The sequence below is a fragment of the Sphaeramia orbicularis genome, unplaced genomic scaffold, assembly GCF_902148855.1.
Source record: "Sphaeramia orbicularis unplaced genomic scaffold, fSphaOr1.1, whole genome shotgun sequence".
Lineage (NCBI taxonomy): Eukaryota > Metazoa > Chordata > Actinopteri > Kurtiformes > Apogonidae > Sphaeramia > Sphaeramia orbicularis.
In genome coordinates, this window is record NW_021941653.1 from 1 (window position 1) to 25000 (window position 25000).

The 25000-nt window shown below is 44.0% G+C and overlaps 1 protein-coding gene across 1 annotated transcript in view; it reads right to left on the bottom strand.

Annotated features, from left to right (window-relative positions):
* Positions 1 to 9089: 9089 nt before the first annotated feature.
* The window catches only part of LOC115416717 (delta-1-pyrroline-5-carboxylate synthase-like), a 29364-nt gene continuing 13453 nt past the window's right edge, over positions 9090 to 25000 (bottom strand). The window contains exons 8-18 of the mRNA XM_030130564.1: positions 19595 to 19719; positions 19376 to 19520; positions 18492 to 18565; positions 18218 to 18317; positions 17439 to 17659; positions 15932 to 16069; positions 15655 to 15850; positions 15112 to 15233; positions 12786 to 12972; positions 10512 to 10607; positions 9090 to 9609 (exon numbers count right to left, since the gene is read on the bottom strand). Coding sequence (XP_029986424.1) covers positions 9428 to 9609; positions 10512 to 10607; positions 12786 to 12972; positions 15112 to 15233; positions 15655 to 15850; positions 15932 to 16069; positions 17439 to 17659; positions 18218 to 18317; positions 18492 to 18565; positions 19376 to 19520; positions 19595 to 19719 — 1586 coding nt within the window. The 3' untranslated portion in view covers positions 9090 to 9427. The remainder of the gene's footprint in view (positions 9610 to 10511; positions 10608 to 12785; positions 12973 to 15111; positions 15234 to 15654; positions 15851 to 15931; positions 16070 to 17438; positions 17660 to 18217; positions 18318 to 18491; positions 18566 to 19375; positions 19521 to 19594; positions 19720 to 25000) is intronic.

The following is a 25000-nucleotide window of genomic DNA, read 5'->3' on the forward strand; positions in this document are numbered from 1 at the left end:
CAGAGAGAGAGAGAGAGACAGAGAGAGAGAGACAGAGAGAAACAGAGAGAGAGAGAGACAGAGAGAGAGAGAGACAGAGAGAGACAGAGAGAGAGAGAGACAGAGAGAAACAGAGAGAGAGAGAGACAGAGAGAGAGAGAGAGACAGAGAGAGAGAGAGGCGTGGCTGCATCTGAGCCGAAATAACCCAGTTTTAAATTGATTTCTTAATATCGGCCCGTTGGATTAAAAAAAGGCCGATACTGATATATGTCAAATTTCCAAATATCGGCGCTGATAATCGGCCCGGCCGATAATCGGTCGACCTCTACTATTGAGTGTATCCTGGATCAAAGCCCACAGCTGTGGGTCTGCTCACATCAACTGGGACTCAGCGGAACTTTCCTCCTGTTGTTGAAAATAAAAAGAAGAAATGCTGGTTTTAATAACTGATATTTATGCTCTGGTGGTGTTTACAGCATTCAATCACAAAGAACAGAGGAAGCTTTAAATTAAAGGATGAGTTCAAAATGAACAAAACATGGAAAAAAGGCACAAATACAACTAGACTTTGAGCCACAAGATGGATTTAAAATAAAAACTGAAAAATACAGACAGGAAATCTGCTTTTAAGGACAATCATTTAAATCAAATGAGTGAAATCTGCATCAGCTCCTTTAAAATGACCCAATAAACACATAATGAGCCGAGTTTGTTGAAGTTTAACTGATTAAAGACAGTTTTAGATAGGGATGCACCAATACCGATACGAGTGTCGGGCATCAGCTCCAATACTCAGTCTGTGTACTCATATTTATACTCATAAAAGTAATCCGATACAAATGCAGCGATCCCACTTCCATCTGTGTGCCATTCCCAGTTCAGTGCAGCAGGTACGAGGAGGAGGAAGAATGTGTGAGTGTGAAGAGTGTGGAGATGGAACCGAAGAGATGATCCGAGTAACACTGACAGTACCGTTCACACAGATACAGATGCAGCCTTCTGTCTGTAATCTGACTACATTCATCTGTTTTCCAGCTGATGGAGGATGAGTACCCAGACACAGAATACCAGTGGGAGTACGAAGCGGTGCGGACCGCCGCCAGTGGAAGTGAAAACCAAACCTGTCACTCATCTGTCTTTTCTCTTCCTGCTGAAGCTAAACTTTTAAACCTTACAGAGAAAACACTAACATTAGTATCACAGTAGTGTTCCTCTGTCGTCTACAGGTTTGGTATTACTGACTTTCTTCTTCTTCTTCATTAAACTTTCCTCTTCTTCGTGGTATTTGTCCAGTATGGTTAATTCAGAGCGGCGCCCCCTGGTGGATTAACTGACAAACGCTCATTCCAACACATTAAATGTCAGTAGCAGCACTTTGTTCCAGTCAGACTAATGACAACGACAGTAAAGCACATTTACAAAAGGAACTAACAACTGGAATGGGATTATTAAGGACTAGGATCAGTACTCAGTATCAGCAAGTACTCAAATGGAAGTACTAGTACTCGGTCTGGAAAAAAGTGGTATTAGTGCATCCCTAGTTTCAGAGAAAATCTAACTATTAAACCAGCTGAACTCCACTTCAGTCCAGTGTCGTCTTTACAGATCTACCCAGGACCAGGATGTTCTTCTGTTCTGTGGGTCAGCATCACAGTGTTTATGGGAGGAGTTGTCCATGTGGACCACACTACGGAACATTCTGAGAAACAGGAAACGAACCCAAAGAAAACACAAACAAACTGAAGAGAAACAACATGACACCGACCGCAGAGGAAGAACTGGACATCTGACCCCAGAGGAAGAACTGGACATCTGACCCCAGAGGAAGAACTGGACATCTGACCCCAGAGGAAGAACTGGACATCTGACCCCAGAGGAAGAACTGGACATCTGACCCCAGAGGAAGAACTGGACATCTGACCCCAGAGGAAGAACTGGACATCTGACCCCAGAGGAAGAACTGGACATCTGACCCCAGAGGAAGAACTGGACATCTGAAACCAGAGGAAGAACTGGACATCTGACCCCAGAGGAAGAACTGGACATCTGACCCCAGAGGAAGAACTGGACATCTGACCCCAGAGGAAGAACTGGACAGCTGACCCCAGAGGAAGAACTGGACAGCTGACCCAGAGGAAGAACTGGACATCTGAAACCAGAGGAAGAACTGGACATCTGACCCCAGAGGAAGAACTGGACATCTGACCCAGAGGAAGAACTGGACATCTGAAACCAGAGGAAGAACTGGACATCTGAAACCAGAGGAAGAACTGGACATCTGACCCAGAGGAAGAACTGGACATCTGACCCCAGAGGAAGAACTGGACATCTGACCCAGAGGAAGAACTGGACATCTGACCCCAGAGGAAGAACTGGACAGCTGACCCCAGAGGAAGAACTGGACACCTGACCCCAGAGGAAGAACTGGACAGCTGACCCCAGAGGAAGAACTGGATCTTGTGTTTCATGGACCCAGGACAGAAAAGAGTCCTTAGTAAAGTTCAGATTCTCTTCATGTTTGGTGAATACAGGTCGGTCTGCTCATGCAGAACATCTCCTACAGCTCCACCGTTCCATCGTTTCAAACCTTTTCATGTTTGCTTTTAGCTTACTGGCCGATAGGCTGGAAACTATTGTCATCTGTCGTCCGTCATTAAACTTTCAATCGTCTTCTTCTCCTAAACTCCAGTTCTGATTGACTTCAAACTTGGTCTACAGCTTCTGTATGATGACATCAACACAAGTTAGTGAAATTATTTGGATCTGGATCTGATTCTGGATTTGGTGCCACTTTGAAAAAAAAAATCCCCATTATAACAGATAGGAAGTGGATGGATACAATACTATCCTCTGGTCTGTCTGACCATCACCTAACCCTCTGGACCACACAGCCCCCCCCCCCCCCCCCCAAACACCAGGATAGATGACCTGTCTTCAAATCCCATATTTTCATTCCAAAGGCATTCAGACACCCTCTGCTGCATACAGATCCTTAAAGTCCTTCCATTGTTCTGTGATGCTTCCATACTTTCACATATATATTGCCAACACATTTCATTCCAGTTTATGACCACAGCTGACCTACGGTCAGTCAATCCAGCCATTATTGTATGCACATTGTTTCCAGAATAATATGTGTGAAACACTTGTTTCAACAAAGCCAGCTCTATCAAAGAATAAACCCTGACCGTCCATGCTTTCAGCGTGGGCTGTTTCTGTAACAGAACAAATACACACAACTGGTTGGTCATAAATGACATCTGGATACATTTCCCAAAGCTTGAATTTGGCCGCTAAGCTCCAGTACCACTGGTCCCATTTTTAAAAGGTTCTCAGAGTCTTTAAGCCTCATCAGATGTTTTCCTCTGAATGGAGCTGAAATACTGACAGTAAATCCACCTTCGGACCTGAGTGACTGTGACAGAGTTGTTCCTGAACATTTACTCTCATCAGATGGATGAAAATACTGGATTTCCTGACCTGACTGAAACCCCCACCAGTCCATCTGACCTTCTGGAGCTCAGACTGGACTGAGTCAGTGACAGTGTGTTCTCTGAGGTCCAACGAGCTCAGATCATCCCAGTAAATCCACCTGCACACACACACACACACACACACACACACACACACACATACACACACATACACATACACACACAACACACACCAAGGAATAGGGCTGTGTTTCGGCAAGAATCTGGAGATACGATACAAACCACAATAATAGGATCACCATGCGATATATCATGATACTGTCAAAAAGGCAATTTTTTCTTTGTTTCTTTTTTTTTTAATGATTATTTCCTTGAAGAATTAAATTCCATCATAAATCTGCACAAATACTAAACACATTTGTATTTGATCCCAACATGATCTAATGTTCTATCACAATTTGTTTCTAATTCTCCTCGTTTCCAAAGGAACTACCATCTGCCTCTCTCAGTAAAAACAGTAAAAAGTGCTTTCAGGATGCTTCAAATAACCATTATTTAATGAAACATGGTTAAATAATAATGAATAATATATGAACAATGAAATATCGTGATATATAGCAGAACTGATATTTTCTAACAGCCCTAGGGAGGAAGGTCTGTCCACATGAGGTTTCTGAAAGAAGCATTAAGTTCATTTGATTTAAACCTTTTTATGATCAAATGATTTTTGAGACAATGTCATTTAATTATTTTCTCATTTATTTATTTGTTTGTTTGTTTATGCATTTATTTATTTAGTAGAGACAGTGCATTTTAATGAACATCTACAACAATTTCAGCTGTAAATATTAGGGCTGTTAGAAAATATGGGTTCTGCAATATATCGCGATATTTCATTTCACAACACTGTATAGATATTAAAAAGTACTGTATGGATATTTTTAGGTATTTATTCAAAAGCAGATATTGTGGAGGTTCATTTTAGGTTTTTGTCTTTCTTTTTTGTTTTTCTTTTATTTATTATTCTTTATCACTCTTTTACTTAATAATGTTCGTTCCTTTGTTGGGATTGAACTCAAATCCTGTTCTGATGTTAGTTGTGAACTAATAGAATCTGAACATTTGAACAGGATCTGAAACTGGAATGTCTGTAAAACAGAATTTCAGTGTGAACACAGTTTGAACATTTGGTGATAGAACATTAGATCCTGTTGGAATAAAACACAAATGTGTTTAGTATTTGTGCAGATTTATAATGGAATTCAATTCTTCCAGAAAATAATGATTTAAAAAAAAAAAGAAAACAAACAAAAAAATTGCCTTTTTAACAGTATCATGATATATCGTATCGTGATCCTAGTATTGTGATTTGTATCGTATCACCAGATTTTTGCCGATACACAGCCCTAGTGACTAGTTGATTTGACATAAAATATGAAACTTTTATGACTAAAAAACTACTGTGAGTAGAGCTACAGGAGTTCAGAGGTTACCATGAATGTAATACATGGTTTTATCATGATGTGAAACAGGAAAAGTTGAGAATATTGAGTAAATTTGTGCTGTTATCTGCACATGTCCTGACCTAAAGAGTCCAATAACATGTGCTCATCTTTCACACAACTATAAATACTCTGGGTCCAAATGAACACATGGGAAATGTCACTAGTGTGGTATTTAAGAGCATCAGTGTCAGAGTGAATCCAAACAGAAGCTCCACAGCAGCAGCACATGATGGAGGGAGGAGGACAGCTCAGGTCTAAGCTGCAGCAGTATTTCACAAGCACAACACACAGCTCAGCCCAGCCCGGCTCGGCTCGGCTCGGCTCGGCTCAGCTCAGCTCGGCTTGGCTCGGCCTAAAAGTCAACCAACACCTTCAGACCCACAACATTCACCTCATCCTCATGCTCATCTTCATTTTCATACTCTCTACCAAGGGTGTCAAACATGCGTCCCGGGGCCCAAATGTGTCCCCCAAAAGGTTCCAATCCTGGGATGAATTTACAAAGTGTATAAATTCATGTCAGACTCATTTTAGTGTCACTTCCACATCCAGACCAATCTGATCTACAGTCAAATAATAACAGCAGAAGAACCCACAAAAAAGAATGACTGCAGATTTACTACTGGGTTTGATGGGGAAAAAAATAACATTACATTATGGCTGTAAATAATGACAACTAAAAATTTTTGTCTTTGTTTTAGGGCAAAATAATCACATTAAATTATGAAAATCTTTCCATTTCCAAACTCTCCTGTACCAATAAAATGTGACTAACCTGAACAAATGTGTCCAACCTGAAATGTCTGTATTAAATTCAGTCCAGTTTGAACTCTTTTCTTCCTGTTCCTCAGTGTTTAGTGTCTTTGTAGATCTGATCCAGAATGCACATGGACTAATGAGAAGTGGAGGAAGAAGACTGAGAAAATTACACTGATTTTTCTGAAGAAATGTCCGTTTTTTCAGGTTATTCACATCTTTTTTGTTTGGATAGTTTATAAAAGGAAGGTGCTTGAAGTCAGTGCAAAAAGTCACGATTCAATTAATCGACTCAAATTGATTGAAGGGAAATATTCAATTGCAGTTTTCCTGAATTGAAGCTTCTTTGTGCGTCACAATAAGCGTCCGTGTGAAACACAACAGTGGAACCAATGTTTAACAGCAGAGAAATTAAGGAAACAAAGCTTTGATTCAGGAGAACTGTGGTCAAAGGATTTTTTTTGGATCACTTTGAGTCGATTAATCAGTTGCAGCTCTAAAGTTGAGGCAGAATATTGTTAAAATTGCACTTATTTTTCTTAAGAAATTTCTTTTTTTTTTTTTTTTTTTAGGTTATTCACATCTTTTTTTGTTTGGAAAGTTTATAAAAGTAAGTATTTTCATAATTTAATGGGGGTTTTTTGCACTAAAACACAGACATAAGTTGTCATTATTTATATGTTATTCTGTTCTTATTTTACTGGTTTGGTCCACTGCAGATCAAATCAGACTGAATGTGGAACCTGAAAGAACAGGAGTTTAGAACCCTGGTATAAACAGTCCAGACTTGGACAATCTCAGCATCATAATGAACAGTGACTTTAATCCGGAACAGACATCTGGACTTGGGTTTGTCTGTCAGTTCATGTTGGACTCAGATGTTTCCCTCAGTCTACTGCTGAAAAACCCCACACCTGCTCCTCAGGTAAACACACAGAACACACAGCTTAAAAAAAAAAAAACCCACACCTGCTCCTCAGGTAAACACACAGAACACACAGCTTTAACATCAGCTGTCTCACTTTTATCCATGTTTGCGGAAATGTCAGGAGTTCAGCTAATATTTAACAGCGGAAGCGGAGGTTTTGACACAAACCACATTGAACTCAGGCTTAGTTTTCGGCTCTACAACTCCACCTGAATGTCATCATCCCACACAGTGTTTAGACCGGAGTTTGACACAAAAACAGGGCACATTTCGGACTCTGAAAACCCCTAAACCCGGGTTCTGTTCCAGTGAATAGACGGAGACCGCTAGCTGTTAGCATTGCTCAGTGTCAGCACATAGACGGCGCCCACAGTGTGTCTCCTTCGGCATAAATCGGCCTCTTACCGTGGGAAAAGTTGCCTATCTGGTTCTTGCAGTAGCCGCAGCGGTAGCCGTCATCCCCGCCGAAGTATTCCACTATGGTGTAGGACTTGTTTTCGGCCATCTTCGCTGTCATGGATGATGACAGCTGAGCTACACTTGGCCCGGCTCTTCTTCTTCTTCTTCTTCTTCTTCTTCTTCTTTGGTCCGCCGGAATTGACGCAGCCACGGCATACGTAGCCCCGCCCATTACGTAACATCACCGGTGCTGCATTGACGGACATGGGAGGTTTGTCATTTCAGAGTGTTTACAGTAAAATAACAGCTAATGGATACGGTTTATTTACATATTAAACCAGCATACACATTCATTTGAATAACTACTGCCTCTAGAGACACTACTGTGTTTTAGTTTTTATTTAATCGCCATATTTTGAGGTCGACATGTTTTTCTAATATTGACTTCATATAGTGTACACATCATTTTAACGTACTGTAAGTAAACTAAACATACAAGCAAAATATTTAATAAACTATGAATCCTGTTTCCTATTTTGAAGAAAATCGCACTGATAACATTTGACTTTTTTATTTTCTGGAAGATCTGTCATCACTAAAATTACAGCATGTCTTACCTTTTATAAGGCAAAAAAAGTGTCCAACATCTTTTATGTATATTCATGCAAACATGGAGTTAGAAAACTTGTAGGTTTTAGTATTTTTTTTTTTTAATTTTATTATTTATTATTATTATTGTTGTCATTATTAGATATAAGATGTTAACACAAAAAGCTGATGTTTCTGTACAAAATGTCAATGTGTTGACCTCAATAAAACATGAACTAATCAGGTTACTTTTGTTTAAATCACAGAAATGCAATAAAAATGTATTTAAAAAAAAAAAAAACACTTTGGGGGAGTTTCAGATGTGCACATGGTGTTGGTCATTTATTCTGTATGTAAAGATGATAATGTGTCTAAACCTTTCTTTTTTGAAATTCATCAATATAAAACAGCTCAATGTCTTCATCCCATTTCTTCAGATGCATCTGATTTCTGTTAAATATTGAGTTTCTACAGTTTAGAACAAACATTAAATTCTGTGACTGAACTGAAAGGATTATTAAAGAGGAAAACAGAAAAGTAACTGTTGAATATTAGATCTGTATTTTAATGACTAAATCCAAGAGGATGAACTGAACCAGCTGATTATTAAACGTGTTCAAATATTACGAGAAAAATTAGAAAAAGTGAAGTCTGTTAAAATCACTGGACGTTTACAGACGGTTTATATCGAGCATCAGTTTGAAAATGAAAAACATTAGTAAACAAGTTTTTCAGGTCTAAGAGTCACTGATGCCACATAAATAACAGAATCACATAGAACTGTACAAATGATTTATTCCAATTATTAAGATACAACAGCACAGAATCTGAAGCAGCATCCTGACAAGCACCTACATTTATTCAAGACAAAGGGAGACTTTCAAAGTAGAAAAATAAGTTACAAATGCACCCACAGGTTCCCTCCTGTTACTATAAAACACACGTGTCAAACATGCAGCCCGGGGGCCAAATCCAACCCACCAAAGGGTCCAGTCCGGCCTGCAGGATGAATTTGTGAAATACAAAAATTACACTGAAGATATGATCAGTCCAGGACATTCAATCTAAAGTGGGTCAGACTAGTCAAATACTATCATAATAACCTAGAAATAATGAAAAAAAGGCTATTTTTTTCCCTTTTTGTTTTAGTGTCAAGAGTAAAATTACACAAAAATGTTGACATTTACAGACTGGCTTTTCACAAAAAATATGAACAACCTGAAATGTCTGAAGAGAAGTCTGTAGTATTTGAACAATATTCTGCCTGTTATTAAATGTTGTGTGTATTTGCAGATCCACTGTGATCTGTACATTGGCATGTACATGTATAAATGATAAACTGAGGTGGAATAGTGGTCAAATTACACTTATTTTTCTTCAGAATTTTCAGGTTGTTCATATTTGTTCATGTTACGTTTAAGTACGGTTTGAAGATGTAAACATTTTAATGACGGAATTTTTCTTTTTTCACTCTAAAACTGAAAAAACTTTGGTGTTGACATTATTTCTCAGTTCTTATCCTATTATTTATATTATTTGACTGGTCCGACCCACTTTAGAACATATTAGGCTGAATGTGGAACTGAACTAACATGAATTTAACAGACCTGCTCTAAAACACAGACCTCACACCCACTACACCACACCTGGATTTTCCTTTTCCCAGTTGCGTCCCCTTACGGCACACCCACACACTAACAGCACTCCTGTTCTCCACTGGTTCTGTGGTGGTTCTCCGCTGGTTCTGTGGTGGGTTCATTTATCAGGAACATGTGGGGCAGATGTTCCACTGGCTGAAGCCTTCAGACCCACCCTTCTACTGCAGCGTCTGCAGCTTTAGCTGAAGACACCCTGGGGGAGGGGGATGTTCTCGTGGAGGTACTTCATGCTGCCCTGTTCGGAGAAGTCGGCCACGGTGTGCCCCTCCCCCCGCAGGACCCACTTGGTGGTCAGGAGCCCCTCCAGCCCCACCGGACCCCTGGCGTGGATCCGAGCCGTGCTGATGCCCACCTCAGCTCCTGCAACACAAACACAACGTCAGCCCCCGGGTCTGGTCCAGGACGATCTGGTCCAGGACGATCTGGGCTGGGGGGTCCACCTGCTGCGGGGGGGTCCACTGGGGTTTAGGAAGGTCAAAGGTCAACACAGAGGTCGACCTGGAGCTTTGACAGGATCCTTATCCTCAGATTCAGAGTTAACTCAAACATTATCTGTCCATCAGTCTGTCCATCAGTCTGTCCATCAGTCTGTCCATCAGTCTGTGTCCATCAGTCTGTCCATCAGTCTGTGTCCATCAGTCTGTGTCCATCAGTCTGTCCATCAGTCTGTGTCCATCAGTCTGTGTCCATCAGTCTGTGTCCATCAGTCTGTCCATCAGTCTGTGTCCATCAGTCTGTGTCCATCAGTCTGTGTCCATCAGTCTGTGTCCATCAGTCTGTGTCCATCAGTCTGTGTCCATCAGTCTGTCCATCAGTCTGTCCATCAGTCTGTGTCCATCAGTCTGTCCATCAGGGCTCTGGGATCCAAAACAATAAGGACTAATGTCAGAATACAGTTGGATATTATGGGATGGATCTCATTAGTTTGGGTTCAGTTCTCATCTTTGTTTGTAAAATGACTGGACCTTGCTGTGACCTTGAACTTTGTCCTACTGGGACCAAAATGGACTGGGTTGGTCCCAGGGCCTAGGCCTATCTGTGGGGAAGATTTGGGAAAGATGGGTGGAAGAGTTTTACACTGAAGATGAGAACAAACAAACAAACAAACAAACAAACAAACAAACAAACAAAGCAAAGTGAACACAATAGCTACTGGTGGAGGGAATAAGGTTTTAGAACAAACATCATTCCATTAAACTAAACCCATGAACATAAATGAACGGAAACCCCGCCCCCCCTCCGTGCGGTCGCTCTGTACGTACCCAGACCAAAGCGGTATCCATCAGCGAACCTGGAGCTGCAGTTCCAGAAGACGCAGGCGCTGTCCACCTGCTGCAGGAACTGTTCGGCTGTCTCCTCTGTCCACACACACACACACACACACACACACACACACACACACACACACACACACACATCAGTTTCATTGTGTCCACGTTTCACTGCATCTTCACTGCAGGACACAGTCGTCTGTACTTCCTGAGGAGACTGGGGTCCTTCAACATCTGCAAGAAACTGCTGCTGATGTTTGACCAGACGGTGGTGTCCGGTGTTCTCTTTTCCGCTGTTGTCTGTTGGGGAGGCAGCACTAAGAAAAGGGACGCTGCTGGACTGGACAGACTGGTGAGGAGAGCTGGCTCAGTGGTGGGACCAGAGCTAGTCTCCCTGGTGTCAACAGCAGACTGAAGGACCCTGGAGAAGATTGTGTCCATCCTGGACAACCCCCAGCATCCTCTGAACAGGACAGTGAGCAGACAGAGGAGTGTGTTCAGCTCCAGGCTGCTGTTTCTGACAGCTCCACTAACAGGCTCAGGAACCCTGTCCTCCCCCTGGACATCAGACTGGACGACTCATCACTGAGTGGTCGGGGGGGGTCTGGGTCTCGGCCTTGGCCATGACCACACTAGGACTGACCTCGTGAGACTTTAAAATATCCAAGCACCTTATGTAGTTGGACTACACCCACTTTCCAAACCACCGTAGAGCACTTAAAGGTCCCATATTTTGCTATTTTTCAGTCATGTCATATAGGTCTCAGAAGCCCAAAAACATAGTATTTAAGTTTGTTCGCCCCAAAATTATCCTTTTTTCGGAGTTTCAGCGGTGGAAACAGTCCCTCTCCCCAGCCCTCCTCAGAACAGGCTGTTTCTGGGCCTGCTTCCGGGTATGCAAATGAACGCATCTGTCCACGCCCACTCCCCCTCCCCTCTCTGGGAGAGGACGCGGCTTCCGCTAGCGGTACTACGTGCTAATGTTGACTGTGAAGCCATGGCTCTCTCGTCTCCAATACACATGTCTCAGACAGAACGTCTTTCCAAACACTGGCTTTCTTTGCCTTGAAGCGTGATTGAGCCCCGACGGAAAACGGCGGTGTTGTGTCGGGTTCGTGGACCTGACACGGAAAGCCGCCTGCCGCCACTAATGCAGGGAGCTGCTAACAAGCCTGATGCTAACTATACTGATGCTAACCACAAAAGGCCCGTGTTCACAGTAGTTCTGTTGAATGTCTCTGGATATTATCAGCTCTTGCATGTTAACGGGGACGCAAACGTTAGCAGCAGTAACCGAGCTATGTTAGCTGCCATGCTAACGTTACACGTACACATCAACGACCACCAGCCTATCCGTAATGTAGGGTTATGCAGTAAAGATACAAACAAATGAGAAGAACTTCCATCTCCCACACTTGGACTTGGGTCACGAAGCGTTGGTACTGCGTCCTTCTTGGTTCGGAGTCTTTGTGCTAAGCCGCAGCTGTATGGGCCCATGTTAAAAAACACTCGTCCGTGAAATGCCGGGCACACACATACAAGCGTTTGGGAATGTTGTTTGGTCCATGACCATCACAGATAGAATCCAGCCACTTTTTACGGAGAGGCTCGGAAGTGGGGAGCAAAACTAAACTATGGTGTTGGTGTGTGCAGCCAACAACACAACTGGCGTGTCTCGCCTTCGCCATGTTTGTTGTCCAAGAGGTACTTTGCCAGGGCGGGGCTTACCTTTTCATGCAGGGTGGGGCCACAGTCAGGGGGAGGAGTTAAATCCGCTTATGTCGTCATAAGCGGACCCAACTCAAACTGGGCCGTTTGAGCATTTTCACAAACTGTGGTGTAGCAAGGCAGGAGGAAACAGACAGTTTTCAAATTCCAACCTCATAATGAGGAACTGCAACACACACTACTGTAAGAAAACTGTCACAAAGTGACATGTGCAGAATACGGGACCTTTAAATCACTGTTTCACTTTTTTTTATCAGTGCCCTGAAATGTGAATACAATCAGAAGTCTTTATGTACAGTACTGGACAGGAGGCCCTTTTACAGTAGTTACTTTAGCAGTTGTCTCTTAGAGAGTATATACTAACCTTTTTGTCAACCTGGTACTAACCCACTTTTGTGTTGTGTGTTGTATGTAAGCTGCTGAATACTTGAATTTCCCCCTGGGATCAATAAAGTCTCTATCTATCTATCTATCTATCTATCTATCTATCTATCTATCTATCTATCTAACTGCAGGTGTGGCGGCAGCGGCACTGACCGTTTTCCGTGACGATGACGTCTGTGTGGGAGCTGCCGTAGCGGTGGATGTGGTCCACGGCGTCCTGCAGACTGTCCACCACCTCCATGCAACACTCCAGGTCCCCGTACTCCGTCCGCAGAGACTTGACCTCTGACGGGCTGAAGGTCAGGTAGGACGCAAACCTGGGCCCGGCGTGGATTTTAACCTGGAGGACACGACAACACCACAGGGTTAGAGGACAAGGGTCAGGGGTCAGGTTCTAATAGTACTGGATTTTTCATTCTAGTTTAGGTTGTTTTGGGTTGTTTTTTTCCATTATTAATTAATTAATTTATTTTATTATTTACTTATTTATTTATTTTTTATTTTATTTATTAATTTTTATTTGATTTTTTCTGATTTAGTTTTATTTAGTTTTGACTTTTTTTCCCTCTAATTCAGTTAGTTTTAATTTGTTTTTAGAGCAGAAGGGAAGGGAATTTTACCCATAATTTTTAGTTTACCGGCCGACAGGCTGTCAGCTGTTGTCGTCATGCGGCGTCTGTCGTCCGTTACAAAAAATTCAATCGTCATCTTCTCAGAAACTACAATTCCGATTGACTTCAAACTTGGTCTACAGCTTCTGTATGATGATGTCAGCAAAAGTTAGTAAAATTATTTGGATCCGGATCTAATTCTGGATTTGGTGCCACTTTAAAAAATGTCCCCATTATAAGCAACAGGAAGTGGATGGATGCAATAACTCAGTAAATCTAAATGATCTCCAGTGTAAATGTCTCCAGTCCAGCCCTGATGGGGAGATGACCCAAACATAATGTCCACATGCTGATCAGGATCTTCTTCTGGATCTGGAACTGATGCAAAATTTCACATGGGCTCTTATGGGGAAAACATTTCAATCGTCTTCTTCTCCTAAACTCCAGTTCTGATTGACTTCAGACTTGGTCTACAGCTTCTGTATGATGATGTCAGCACAAGGGACTGAAATTATTTTGCTCTGGATCTGATTCTGGATTTGGTGCAACTTTGAAAAATTTCCCCATGATAAGAGAAAGGAAGTGGATTGATGCAATAAATCAGTATCAATGATATCAAGTGTGAATTTGAATTTTTTACAGATCTGATTGGAATATGAGCAAAACATGGACTATTTCTGTAATAGAATAAATACACAGAACTGGGGGAGAAGAAATGGATCTGGATACATTTACCTAAGCTTTGAATTTGGACGGTCAGATACAGGGACACTGGTCTGATTTTTTCTTTTAATGATAGTTTTTATTTATTACAGTTAACGAAAATGTTTTTTCAATTCTAGTTTCGGTCATTCTGTTAGTTTTAGTTAACGATAAAAACCTGGGTCAGGGGTCAGACTCATTACAGTTCAGGTTCATATTCAGACCAATAGGATCTAAAGTCAAAGAATAACAGAAAAACCTGCAAAGAAGGACGAGCAATTCTGGTTCAGGTTTAATGTGAATGTGTTTTTGAATGAACGGTTCATTTTGGTTTGTACAAATAAGCCCCCCACCAGAAAATATATATGACATTATGCCTATAAATAACAACTCCATCTGTTTCTCTTTGATTTCAGTGCAAAAAAATAACATTAAATAAAGAAAATATTTACATTTACAAACTTTACAAACTACAGACTGAATATTAGTAAAACTGGCATTGAATTTACCGGAACATTTCAGGTTGTTCATATTTGTTCATGTTCATATTTTATTGTTAAAGGACAGTTTGTAAATGTAAATATTTTCTTTATTTCATTTTTAATGTTATTTTTTTGCTGTAAAACAAAGACAAACATTTAGAGTCATCATTATTTATAAACATAATGTTCTATTACTGATTTCACATTAAACCAAACAGAAAAGTTCCTGTCATCATCATCATCATTATTATTATTATTATTATTATTATTATTATTATTATTATTATTATTATTATTATTATTAGTGCTTGGACTGTGGAACCATAGGTCAGATTAACACACATATGGAAGGCATCATTCCTGTTTTTAACTTCATTTCCCATCATGCACTGTGGTACTGCGCTTCCCATCAACCATTATCACCATAGCAACATGACTGTAAGGTTACTGTATTAAAAATTAACTAATATGTCCCAAAATATTGGTTTTATTAACTTGCCCATACATTTAATGTGGAGATGGAACTATTCAACAGGAGTAAGAACCAAACTGGACAGAACCACAGGGTTCCGTCCTGCTCCATAAACTAACACAGTGTGTTCCCTGGTTTGACAGATAGATAGATTTACTTTATTAATCCCCTAGAAGAAATTCATTCTGGTTGCCGTGGGTTACGTCCTTTACCTGCTCCGTTCTCAACATGTCGATGATCTGGTCAAACACTGGGGTTCGGAGCAGATCTCTGTGGATCAGAACCGTTTCCATGGCGTTACAGGCAGCAGGGTAGTCACATTTAGAGTCACGGACTGGGGGGGGCAGACAGAGACACACACACACACACACACACACACTCGTTTGTCACATTACAGACATTCGGTGAAAATAAAATGACAACATTTCTGCCAAAAAACTAACTGTATAACTAACTGTCCTTTACACGTTTTCTATATTTACCTGTTTATATTATTATTACTATTACTATTATTGTTATTTTTATTATTACTATTTTTATTATTATTATCATCATTATCATCATCATTATTATTATTATTATCATCATTATCATCATCATTATTATTATCATCATCATCATCATCATCATCATCATCATCATCATCATTATTATCATTATTATTATTATTATTATTATTATTATTATACTAATAATGGAACTCCTTGTCTATTCTAAACCTAAATCCTTCCCAGCTGACTGCCGTGCTCACGTACCCACGTCGATGGCCTTGTCGATGGCGGCCTCGCTGTCCACGTAGACGTGGCAGACGCCCTCGCTGTGGCCCAGGACGGGCACGCCCTTGGCGGCCCGTTGGATGTCCCTGACCAGCTGAGACGAGCCTCTGGGGATGATCAGGTCGATCATTGTGTCCAGTCGACACAGATCCTCCACCTCCTCACGTGTACTGACCTGAGCCACAGCGGCAGACATAAGACACGCCCCCGACCCACAACCCACCTGTGTTCAAACGGACACGCCCCCGTCTCTTACCAGCTGGACGGCGTCGGAGACCCCGTGGACGGACAGCGCCTCCTGGGTCAGCTGATGCAGGATCTTATTAGTGTTGGACGCTTCTTTCCCTCCTTTAAGGAGTAAAGCATTTCCACTGGCAATGGCCAAGGCCGCCACCTGGTACACACACACACATACAGACACACACACATACACATACAGACACACACACACACACACGCACACACAGAGGAGGCAGAAGCACAGTTCCTTAACCCTTTCAGGACCACCATTAGAACACACCCAACATTTATTTCCATGGGTTTGTGATCAAAGGGTCTGAAAATGTTTTTCCAGTTCTTTTGCACCATTTTCAGGAAGAACTTAACTTTAAAACTAGAGCCTAACCGATATGGGATTTTTGGGGCTGATGCTGATACTGGGGGCTAAAAAAAGCCGATAGCCATTATATTGGCCGATATCCGATATATTGGCTGATATATGAAATCAGAACACTGGTCTCCACAGGATATAATCCTCTGATATTAGATCGTTGTGGACAGGTGCATAAATCTGTGTTTCTGTCACAGATAATGAACCCAACTTTAAACCTGTGTATAACAGTCTGATGTCAGTCTAGTCTGTGACCTGTGGGAAACCACGGGTTATAGATGTGGGACTTTTTATGCTTTTGGAAAAGGTGTGAGTCTATATTTTATAGGTAGTGACATAAAAATTGTTGGTAAATCATTCTTTAAAATGTAAGCGACATCTATCTTTAATGAGTCCAACTACAAAACAAACTATGCAATCACAAAAATAATTAGAACAAAAATATGACTGCGCACACAATTCTGTTTTCCCTCACAAATCTGGATGTGTCTGCCTCAGGGCACATCCCATGTGGACTAAGGACTAAACTGAGCATGTGCAGAGTGAATTAGGTGAGTTCTAAGTTGTTTCTGATTGGAGCAACTGCAACAGTTACAACTGACCTGTGTTCCAACTGTCCCCAGTCTCCCCTACACTGTTAACAGCCAGGCCTGTCTGCAGAATGAAACTGTGAGGGAGACAGGAAGTGCACGGACATGGGTGTGTGTGTGTGTGTGTGTGTGTGTGTGTGTGGGGGGGGGGGGGGGGGGGGGGGGTGAATAGTTCATAACACTGGGGGGGGTCGGTCGGGGTTGGTCTGTGGTTTTTGGACTTGGGGGAGGACCATTGGAGCCGGAGTGGGGGCGATTAGCTTAGCGGTCCATCCTTGTCGGAAGGGGGGGGGGGGGGGGTTTCAGTCCGTCATTTTTGGACGGGGGGGCAGACGGAGCGGGGGGAATTAGCGGTCCATCCTTGTCAGAACAGGGCGGGGGGGTCCGTGATTCCATCATTGTGTGCGTGTGTGTGGGGTCTGAGCAGAACTGAAAGTGAAACTGAAAGGTTCCAGACGATAAACGGAACCCCAGCTCAGATCAAAGATGGCGGTTGGATCAGCTGTTATCTGAATACATGTGACCTCATCTAAAACCTGCGGCGGCGGTGGGCGGAGTCTGACCTGCGGCAGACAGTCTGGGCGTGACTCGAAGATGACGAGCAGGACGCCGATGGGGACGGTGATCTGCTCCAGGTCCAGGTTGTTGGCCACCCGAGTCTTCCTCAGAACCCGACCCACGCTGTCCCTGGACGACACGGCCAGCTGACGCAGGCCGATGGCCAGACTGTTGAGTTTGGACGAGGACAGACTGAGACGATTGATGAGAGCCTGAGAGAAACGACCTGGAGGACGGAGAGGACGGGTTATTGGACAGTCACGGGACCCAGACAAAAAGAAAAACTAGAGTTAGGGTGAAACTGTTGGTTTCTTTAGACAAATTTTTATGTGTAAGTTAAATTCACGATATTTGAGGGAACAGACACTAATGTGACTGAGAACCAAAACCCAATAAAAACAGCCGTGAATAAAGACATGAAAGGCTGTTTTAGTGGAAATGCAGCTGTTTTCTACGGTGTCCTGTTGGTCACATGTTGAACTCATCTGAGACTCTGAGCTGACACAAACCTGGATCTGGATCAGAACCAACACTAGAACCCTGTGTTAGAACCTCAGGACCTTCTACTGTCTCTGACATTAAAGACTGGTATAGAATAGAAGAGACTGTACTGACCTGACAACAGTGGAAGGAATGTGCACAGAGAAAGATAAATAATAACAATAATAATAATGATAATTAACAACCTTCTCCAGGCTGTAAACATATTTCTTAGGGGCACAGCGGTAGCTGTCATACCGTCATACCGCATCCATGTGTCAGTGTCAGTGGTCCTGGTCTGTACCTGATGACGTGGCCATCTCCATGTCTCTCTTATTGGCCGTCAGGATCTCATCTTTCTTCTCCGTGAGCAGCTCAGCAAGGCAGCAGATGATCTCTGTCCTCTGAACCGCAGAAGCACAGACCAACCACAGACCAACCACAGATGAACCAGAAAAAACAGAAGCATCAGAAAACTACAGACAAACTACAGACAAACAGCTCATTTCTGCCACTCAACCCCTGTGACCCCGCCCATCACCTCCCTGGCTCTGCCCCTGTGTGATGCAATAACCCACCTGTTCAGGCAGCAGCGAAGCCAGAGAGCGTCCAGCATGTCGGGCCATCTCCGCCTGCTGCTCCACCGTCGGACCTGAAACCAAGCACAGCCAAAGGAACCCGTTACGGAACCCGTTACGGAACCCGTTAAGGACCAGCGTTAAGGACCAGCGTTAAGGACCAGCGTTAAGGACCAGCGTTAAGGACCACCGTGTTATGACCCTGGTCATAATTTGTCTATTTGTGTTCTATGTAGATATGTTTCTGTTTAGTGTGTTTAGTGTGTGTGTTCTCCCCCCGTCCTGTAGGTGTGCTGTGCCCCTTTTGTGTCTGTTTGTGTTGCAGCTTGCTGATTGGTGGAAGGTGATTGCCTGGCCCCTTTAAAAATGGCTCTGGAGCTTCCATCTGGGCTGTCTCTGGCCTCCTGCCAGCTCCCAACCCTGTGTTCGTGTGTGTGACCGTCAGTCTTCGTGTGCTCCTGCAAAAGTCGATTGATTATATTTGTAAATAGTTTTTGTGAAATTGAACCTTTTTCAGGTAGTGGAGGTCGGCTCTTTTTTGTTTCACCTTTTCTCCTGTTTTGTGTTAGGGAGTTTAGGTTAGCTTTGCTGTATTTTATTTCGTGCATTTATTTTGGAGTAGGCAATTTAGTTTGAACTGAACCAGAAGAGATTTTGTTTGTTGTTTTAGCCGCTCCCTCCCCTAACCCTTCCTTAGTTGATATAAAAATAAGCATTGTGAATTTTAGTTTTTTGACTGATGTGTGTGCTTGGGAGCTGGGAGGGGACAAAGTGAGCACATTATGTTCGCCCTGGTGAAACCCTAGGCCGGGGCGTAACAACCGTTTCAACAGGACCACCGTTAAGGACCACCGTTAAGGACCACCGTTAAGGACAAGCGTTACCTGCAGGTTTGACCTCGGAGAAGAACGTGCCGACCTTCTTCCCCTCCACGATGTCAGTGATGACGTGTCCGGTCACTTTGGGGTCGGTTCCGTTGGCGATGATGACCGACGTCCCTCCCTGCAGCGCCCACAGAGCAGCTTTGACCTGAAACCAGGACTAGGGTTAGAGTCGGACCCCCCAGCCCCTTCAGTCATACTGAACCTGGACCCGGGTCTGACCTTGGCCTCCATGCCTCCGATGCCCACCCTGGACTTGGTCCCGTAGGTGATGGACTGCTGATCTCCAGGGTAGAAGATGTCGATGAGTTTAGCATCGTCCACCCCCGGGGGTCTATCGTACAAACCTGAGGGACACGATAGGTTAATATGAACCAGAACCAGATCTGTCTGAAACCACTATAGGTTTCTGGAGGTGAACTTCTGTACACCACTGTTTTTACCCACAGCCTGAACTATCAGCATGTGTTTGTGTGTTTGATCTGCAACAAATGAGACGAAACGACTCAGTTTATCCAACGACTCTAGACAGAAGACAGTCTGAGGACACTGACAGTCTGAGGACACTGACAGTCTGAGGACACTAACAGAAGACAGTCTGAGGACACTGACAGAAGACAGTCTGAGGACACTGACAGAAGATAGTCTGAGGACACTGACAGAAGATAGTCTGAGGACACTAACAGAAGACAGTCTGAGGACACTGACAGAAGACAGTCTGAGGACACTAACAGAAGACAGTCTGAAGACACTGACAGAAGATAGTCTGAGGACACTGACAGTCTGAGGACACTAACAGAAGACAGTCTGAGGACACTGACAGAAGATAGTCTGAGGACACTGACAGTCTGAGGACACTAACAGAAGACAGTCTGAGGACACTGACAGTCTGAGGACACTAACAGTCTGAGGACACTGACAGAAGACAGTCTGAGGACACTGACAGTCTGAGGACACTGACAGAAGATAGTTTGAGGACACTGACAGTCTGAGGACACTAACAGAAGACAGTCTGAGGACACTGACAGTCTGAGGACACTAACAGAAGAAAGTCTGAGGACACTGACAGTCTGAGGAAACTGACAGTCTGAGGACACTGACAGAAGACAGTCTGAGGACACTGACAGTCTGAGGACACTGACAGAAGACAGTCTGAGGACACTGACAGAAGACAGTCTGAGGACACTGACAGAAGATAGTCTGAGGACACTGACAGTCTGAGGACACTAACAGAAGACAGTCTGAGGACACTGACAGTCTGAGGACACTAACAGAAGACAGTCTGAGGACACTGACAGTCTGAGGACACTGACAGAAGACAGTCTGAGGACACTGACAGAAGATAGTTTGAGGACACTGACAGTCTGAGGACACTAACAGAAGACAGTCTGAGGACACTGACAGTCTGAGGACACTGACAGAAGACAGTCTGAGGACACTGACAGTCTGAGGACACTGACAGTCTGAGGACACTAACAGAAGATAGTCTGAGGACACTGACAGTCTGAGGACACTGACAGAAGACAGTCTGAGGACACTGACAGAAGATAGTCTGAGGACACTGACAGAAGACAGTCTGAAGACACTGACAGTCTGAGGACACTAACAGAAGACAGTCTGAGGACACTGACAGTCTGAGGACACTAACAGAAGACAGTCTGAGGACACTGACAGTCTGAGGACACTAACAGAAGACAGTCTGAGGACACTGACAGTCTGAGGACACTGATAGAAGACAGTCTGAGGACACTCACTGAAGACAGTCTGAGGACACTGACAGTCTGAGGACACTGACAGAAGATAGTCTGAAGACACTGACAGAAGACAGTCTGAAGACACTGACAGAAGACAGTCTGAAGACACTGACAGAAGATAGTCTGAGGACACTGACAGTCTGAGGACACTAACAGAAGACAGTCTGAGGACACTGACAGAAGATAGTCTGAGGACACTGACATTCTGAGGACACTGACAGAAGACAGTCTGAGGACACTGACAGTCTGAGGACACTGACAGAAGACAGTCTGAGGACACTGACAGAAGATAGTCTGAGGACACTGACAGAAGACAGTCTGAAGACACTGACAGAAGACAGTCTGAAGACACTGACAGAAGATAGTCTGAGGACACCAACAGTCTGAGGACACTAACAGAAGACAGTCTGAGGACACTGACAGTCTGAGGACACTGACAGAAGACAGTCTGAAGACACTGACAGAAGACAGTCTGAAGACACTGACAGAAGATAGTCTGAAGACACTGACAGTCTGAGGACACTAACAGAAGACAGTCTGAAGACACTGACAGAAGACAGTCTGAAGACACTAACAGAAGACAGTCTGAGGACATTGACAGTCTGAGGACACTGACAGTCTGAGGACACTGACAGAAGACAGTCTGAGGACACTGACAGTCTGAGGACACTGACAGAAGACAGTCTGAGGACACTGACAGAAGATAGTCTGAGGACACTGACAGTCTGAGGACACTGACAGAAGACAGTCTGAAGACACTGACAGAAGACAGTCTGAAGACACTGACAGAAGACAGTCTGAAGACACTGACAGAAGATAGTCTGAGGACACTGACAGTCTGAGGACACTAACAGAAGACAGTCTGAGGACACTGACAGTCTGAGGACACTGACAGAAGACAGTCTGAAGACACTGACAGAAGACAGTCTGAAGACACTGACAGAAGATAGTCTGAGGACACTGACAGTCTGAGGACACTAACAGAAGACAGTCTGAGGACATTGACAGTCTGAGGACACTGACAGTCTGAGGACACTGACAGAAGACAGTCTGAGGACACTGACAGTCTGAGGACACTGACAGAAGACAGTCTGAGGACACTGACAGAAGATAGTCTGAGGACACTGACAGTCTGAGGACACTGACAGAAGATAGTCTGAAGACACTGACAGAAGACAGTCTGAAGACACTGACAGTCTGAGGACACTAACAGAAGAAAGTCTGAGGACACTGACAGAAGATAGTCTGAGGACACTGACAGTCTGAGGACACTGACAGAAGACAGTCTGAGGACACTGACAGAAGACAGTCTGAAGACACTGACAGTCTGAGGACACTAACAGAAGAAAGTCTGAGGACACTGACAGAAGATAGTCTGAGGACACTGACAGAAGACAGTCTGAGGACACTAACAGAAGACAGTCTGAGGACACTGACAGTCTGAGGACACTGACAGAAGACAGTCTGAGGACACTGACAGTCTGAGGACACTGACAGAAGATAGTCTGAGGACACTCACAGTCTGAGGACACTGACAGAAGACAGTCTGAGGACACTGACAGAAGATAGTCTGAGGACACTGACAGTCTGAGGACACTGACAGTCTGAGGACACTGACAGAAGATAGTCTGAGGACACTGACAGTCTGAGGACACTAACAGAAGACAGTCTGAGGACACTGACAGTCTGAGGACACTGACAGAAGACAGTCTGAAGACACTGACAGAAGACAGTCTGAAGACACTGACAGAAGATAGTCTGAGGACACTGACAGTCTGAGGACACTAACAGAAGACAGTCTGAGGACACTGACAGTCTGAGGACACTGACAGAAGACAGTCTGAGGACACTGACAGTCTGAGGACACTGACAGAAGACAGTCTGAGGACACTGACAGAAGATAGTCTGAGGACACTGACAGAAGATAGTCTGAAGACACTGACAGAAGACAGTCTGAAGACACTGACAGAAGATAGTCTGAGGACACTGACAGTCTGAGGACACTGACAGTCTGAGGATACTGACAGTCTGAGGACACTGACAGAAGATAGTCTGAGGACACTCACAGTCTGAGGACACTGACAGAAGACAGTCTGAGGACACTGACAGAAGATAGTCTGAGGACACTGACAGTCTGAAGACACTGACAGAAGACAGTCTGAGGACACTGACAGAAGATAGTCTGAGGACACTGACAGTCTGAGGACACTGACAGAAGACAGTGTGAGGACACTGACAGTCTGAGGACACTAACAGAAGACAGTCTGAGGACACTGACAGAAGTTAGTCTGAGGACACTGACAGTCTGAGGACACTGACAGAAGATAGTCTGAGGACACTCACAGTCTGAGGACACTGACAGTCTGAGAACACTGACAGAAGACAGTCTGAGGACACTGACAGTCTGAGGACACTGACAGAAGACAGTGTGAGGACACAAACAGAAGACAGTCTGAGGACACTGACAGTCTGAGGACACTGACAGTCTGAGGACACTAACAGAAGATAGTCTGAGGACACTGACAGTCTGAGGACACTGACAGAAGACAGTGTGAGGACACTGACAGTCTGAGGACACTGACAGAAGATAGTCTGAGGACACTGACAGTCTGAGGACACTGACAGAAGACAGTCTGAGGACACTCACAGTCTGAGGACACTGACAGAAGACAGTCTGAGGACACTGACAGAAGGTAGTCTGAGGACACTGACAGTCTGAAGACACTGACAGAAGACAGTCTGAGGACACTGACAGAAGATAGTCTGAGGACACTGACAGTCTGAGGACACTGACAGAAGACAGTCTGAGGACACTGACAGTCTGAGGACACTAACAGAAGACAGTCTGAGGACACTGACAGAAGTTAGTCTGAGGACACTGACAGTCTGAGGACACTGACAGAAGATAGTCTGAGGACACTCACAGTCTGAGGACACTGACAGTCTGAGAACACTGACAGAAGACAGTCTGAGGACACTGACAGTCTGAGGACACTGACAGAAGACAGTGTGAGGACACAAACAGAAGACAGTCTGAGGACACTGACAGTCTGAGGACACTGACAGTCTGAGGACACTAACAGAAGATAGTCTGAGGACACTGACAGTCTGAGGACACTGACAGAAGACAGTGTGAGGACACTGACAGTCTGAGGACACTGACAGAAGATAGTCTGAGGACACTGACAGTCTGAGGACACTGACAGAAGACAGTCTGAGGACACTCACAGTCTGAGGACACTGACAGAAGACAGTGTGAGGACACTGACAGTCTGAGGACACTGACAGAAGACAGTCTGAGGACACTGACAGTCTGAGGACACTAACAGAAGACAGTCTGAGGACACTGACAGAAGATAGTCTGAGGACACTGACAGTCTGAGGACACTGACAGAAGACAGTGTGAGGACACTGACAGTCTGAGGACACTGACAGCAGACAGTCTGAGGACACTAACAGAAGATAGTCTGAGGACACTGACAGTCTGAGGACACTGACAGAAGACAGTCTAAGGACACTGACAGAAGATAGTCTGAGGACACTGACAGTCTGAGGACACTGACAGAAGACAGTCTGAGGACACTGACAGTCTGAGGACACTAACAGAAGACAGTCTGAGGACACTGACAGAAGATAGTCTGAGGACACTGACAGTCTGAGGACACTGACAGTCTGAGGACACTAACAGAAGACAGTCTGGGGATACTGACAGAAGATAGTCTGAGGACACTGACAGTCTGAGGACACTAACAGAAGACAGTCTGAGGACACTGACAGAAGATAGTCTGAGGACACTGACAGTCTGAGGACACTGACAGAAGACAGTCTGAGGACACTGACAGAAGATCGTCTGAGGACACTGACAGTCTGAGGA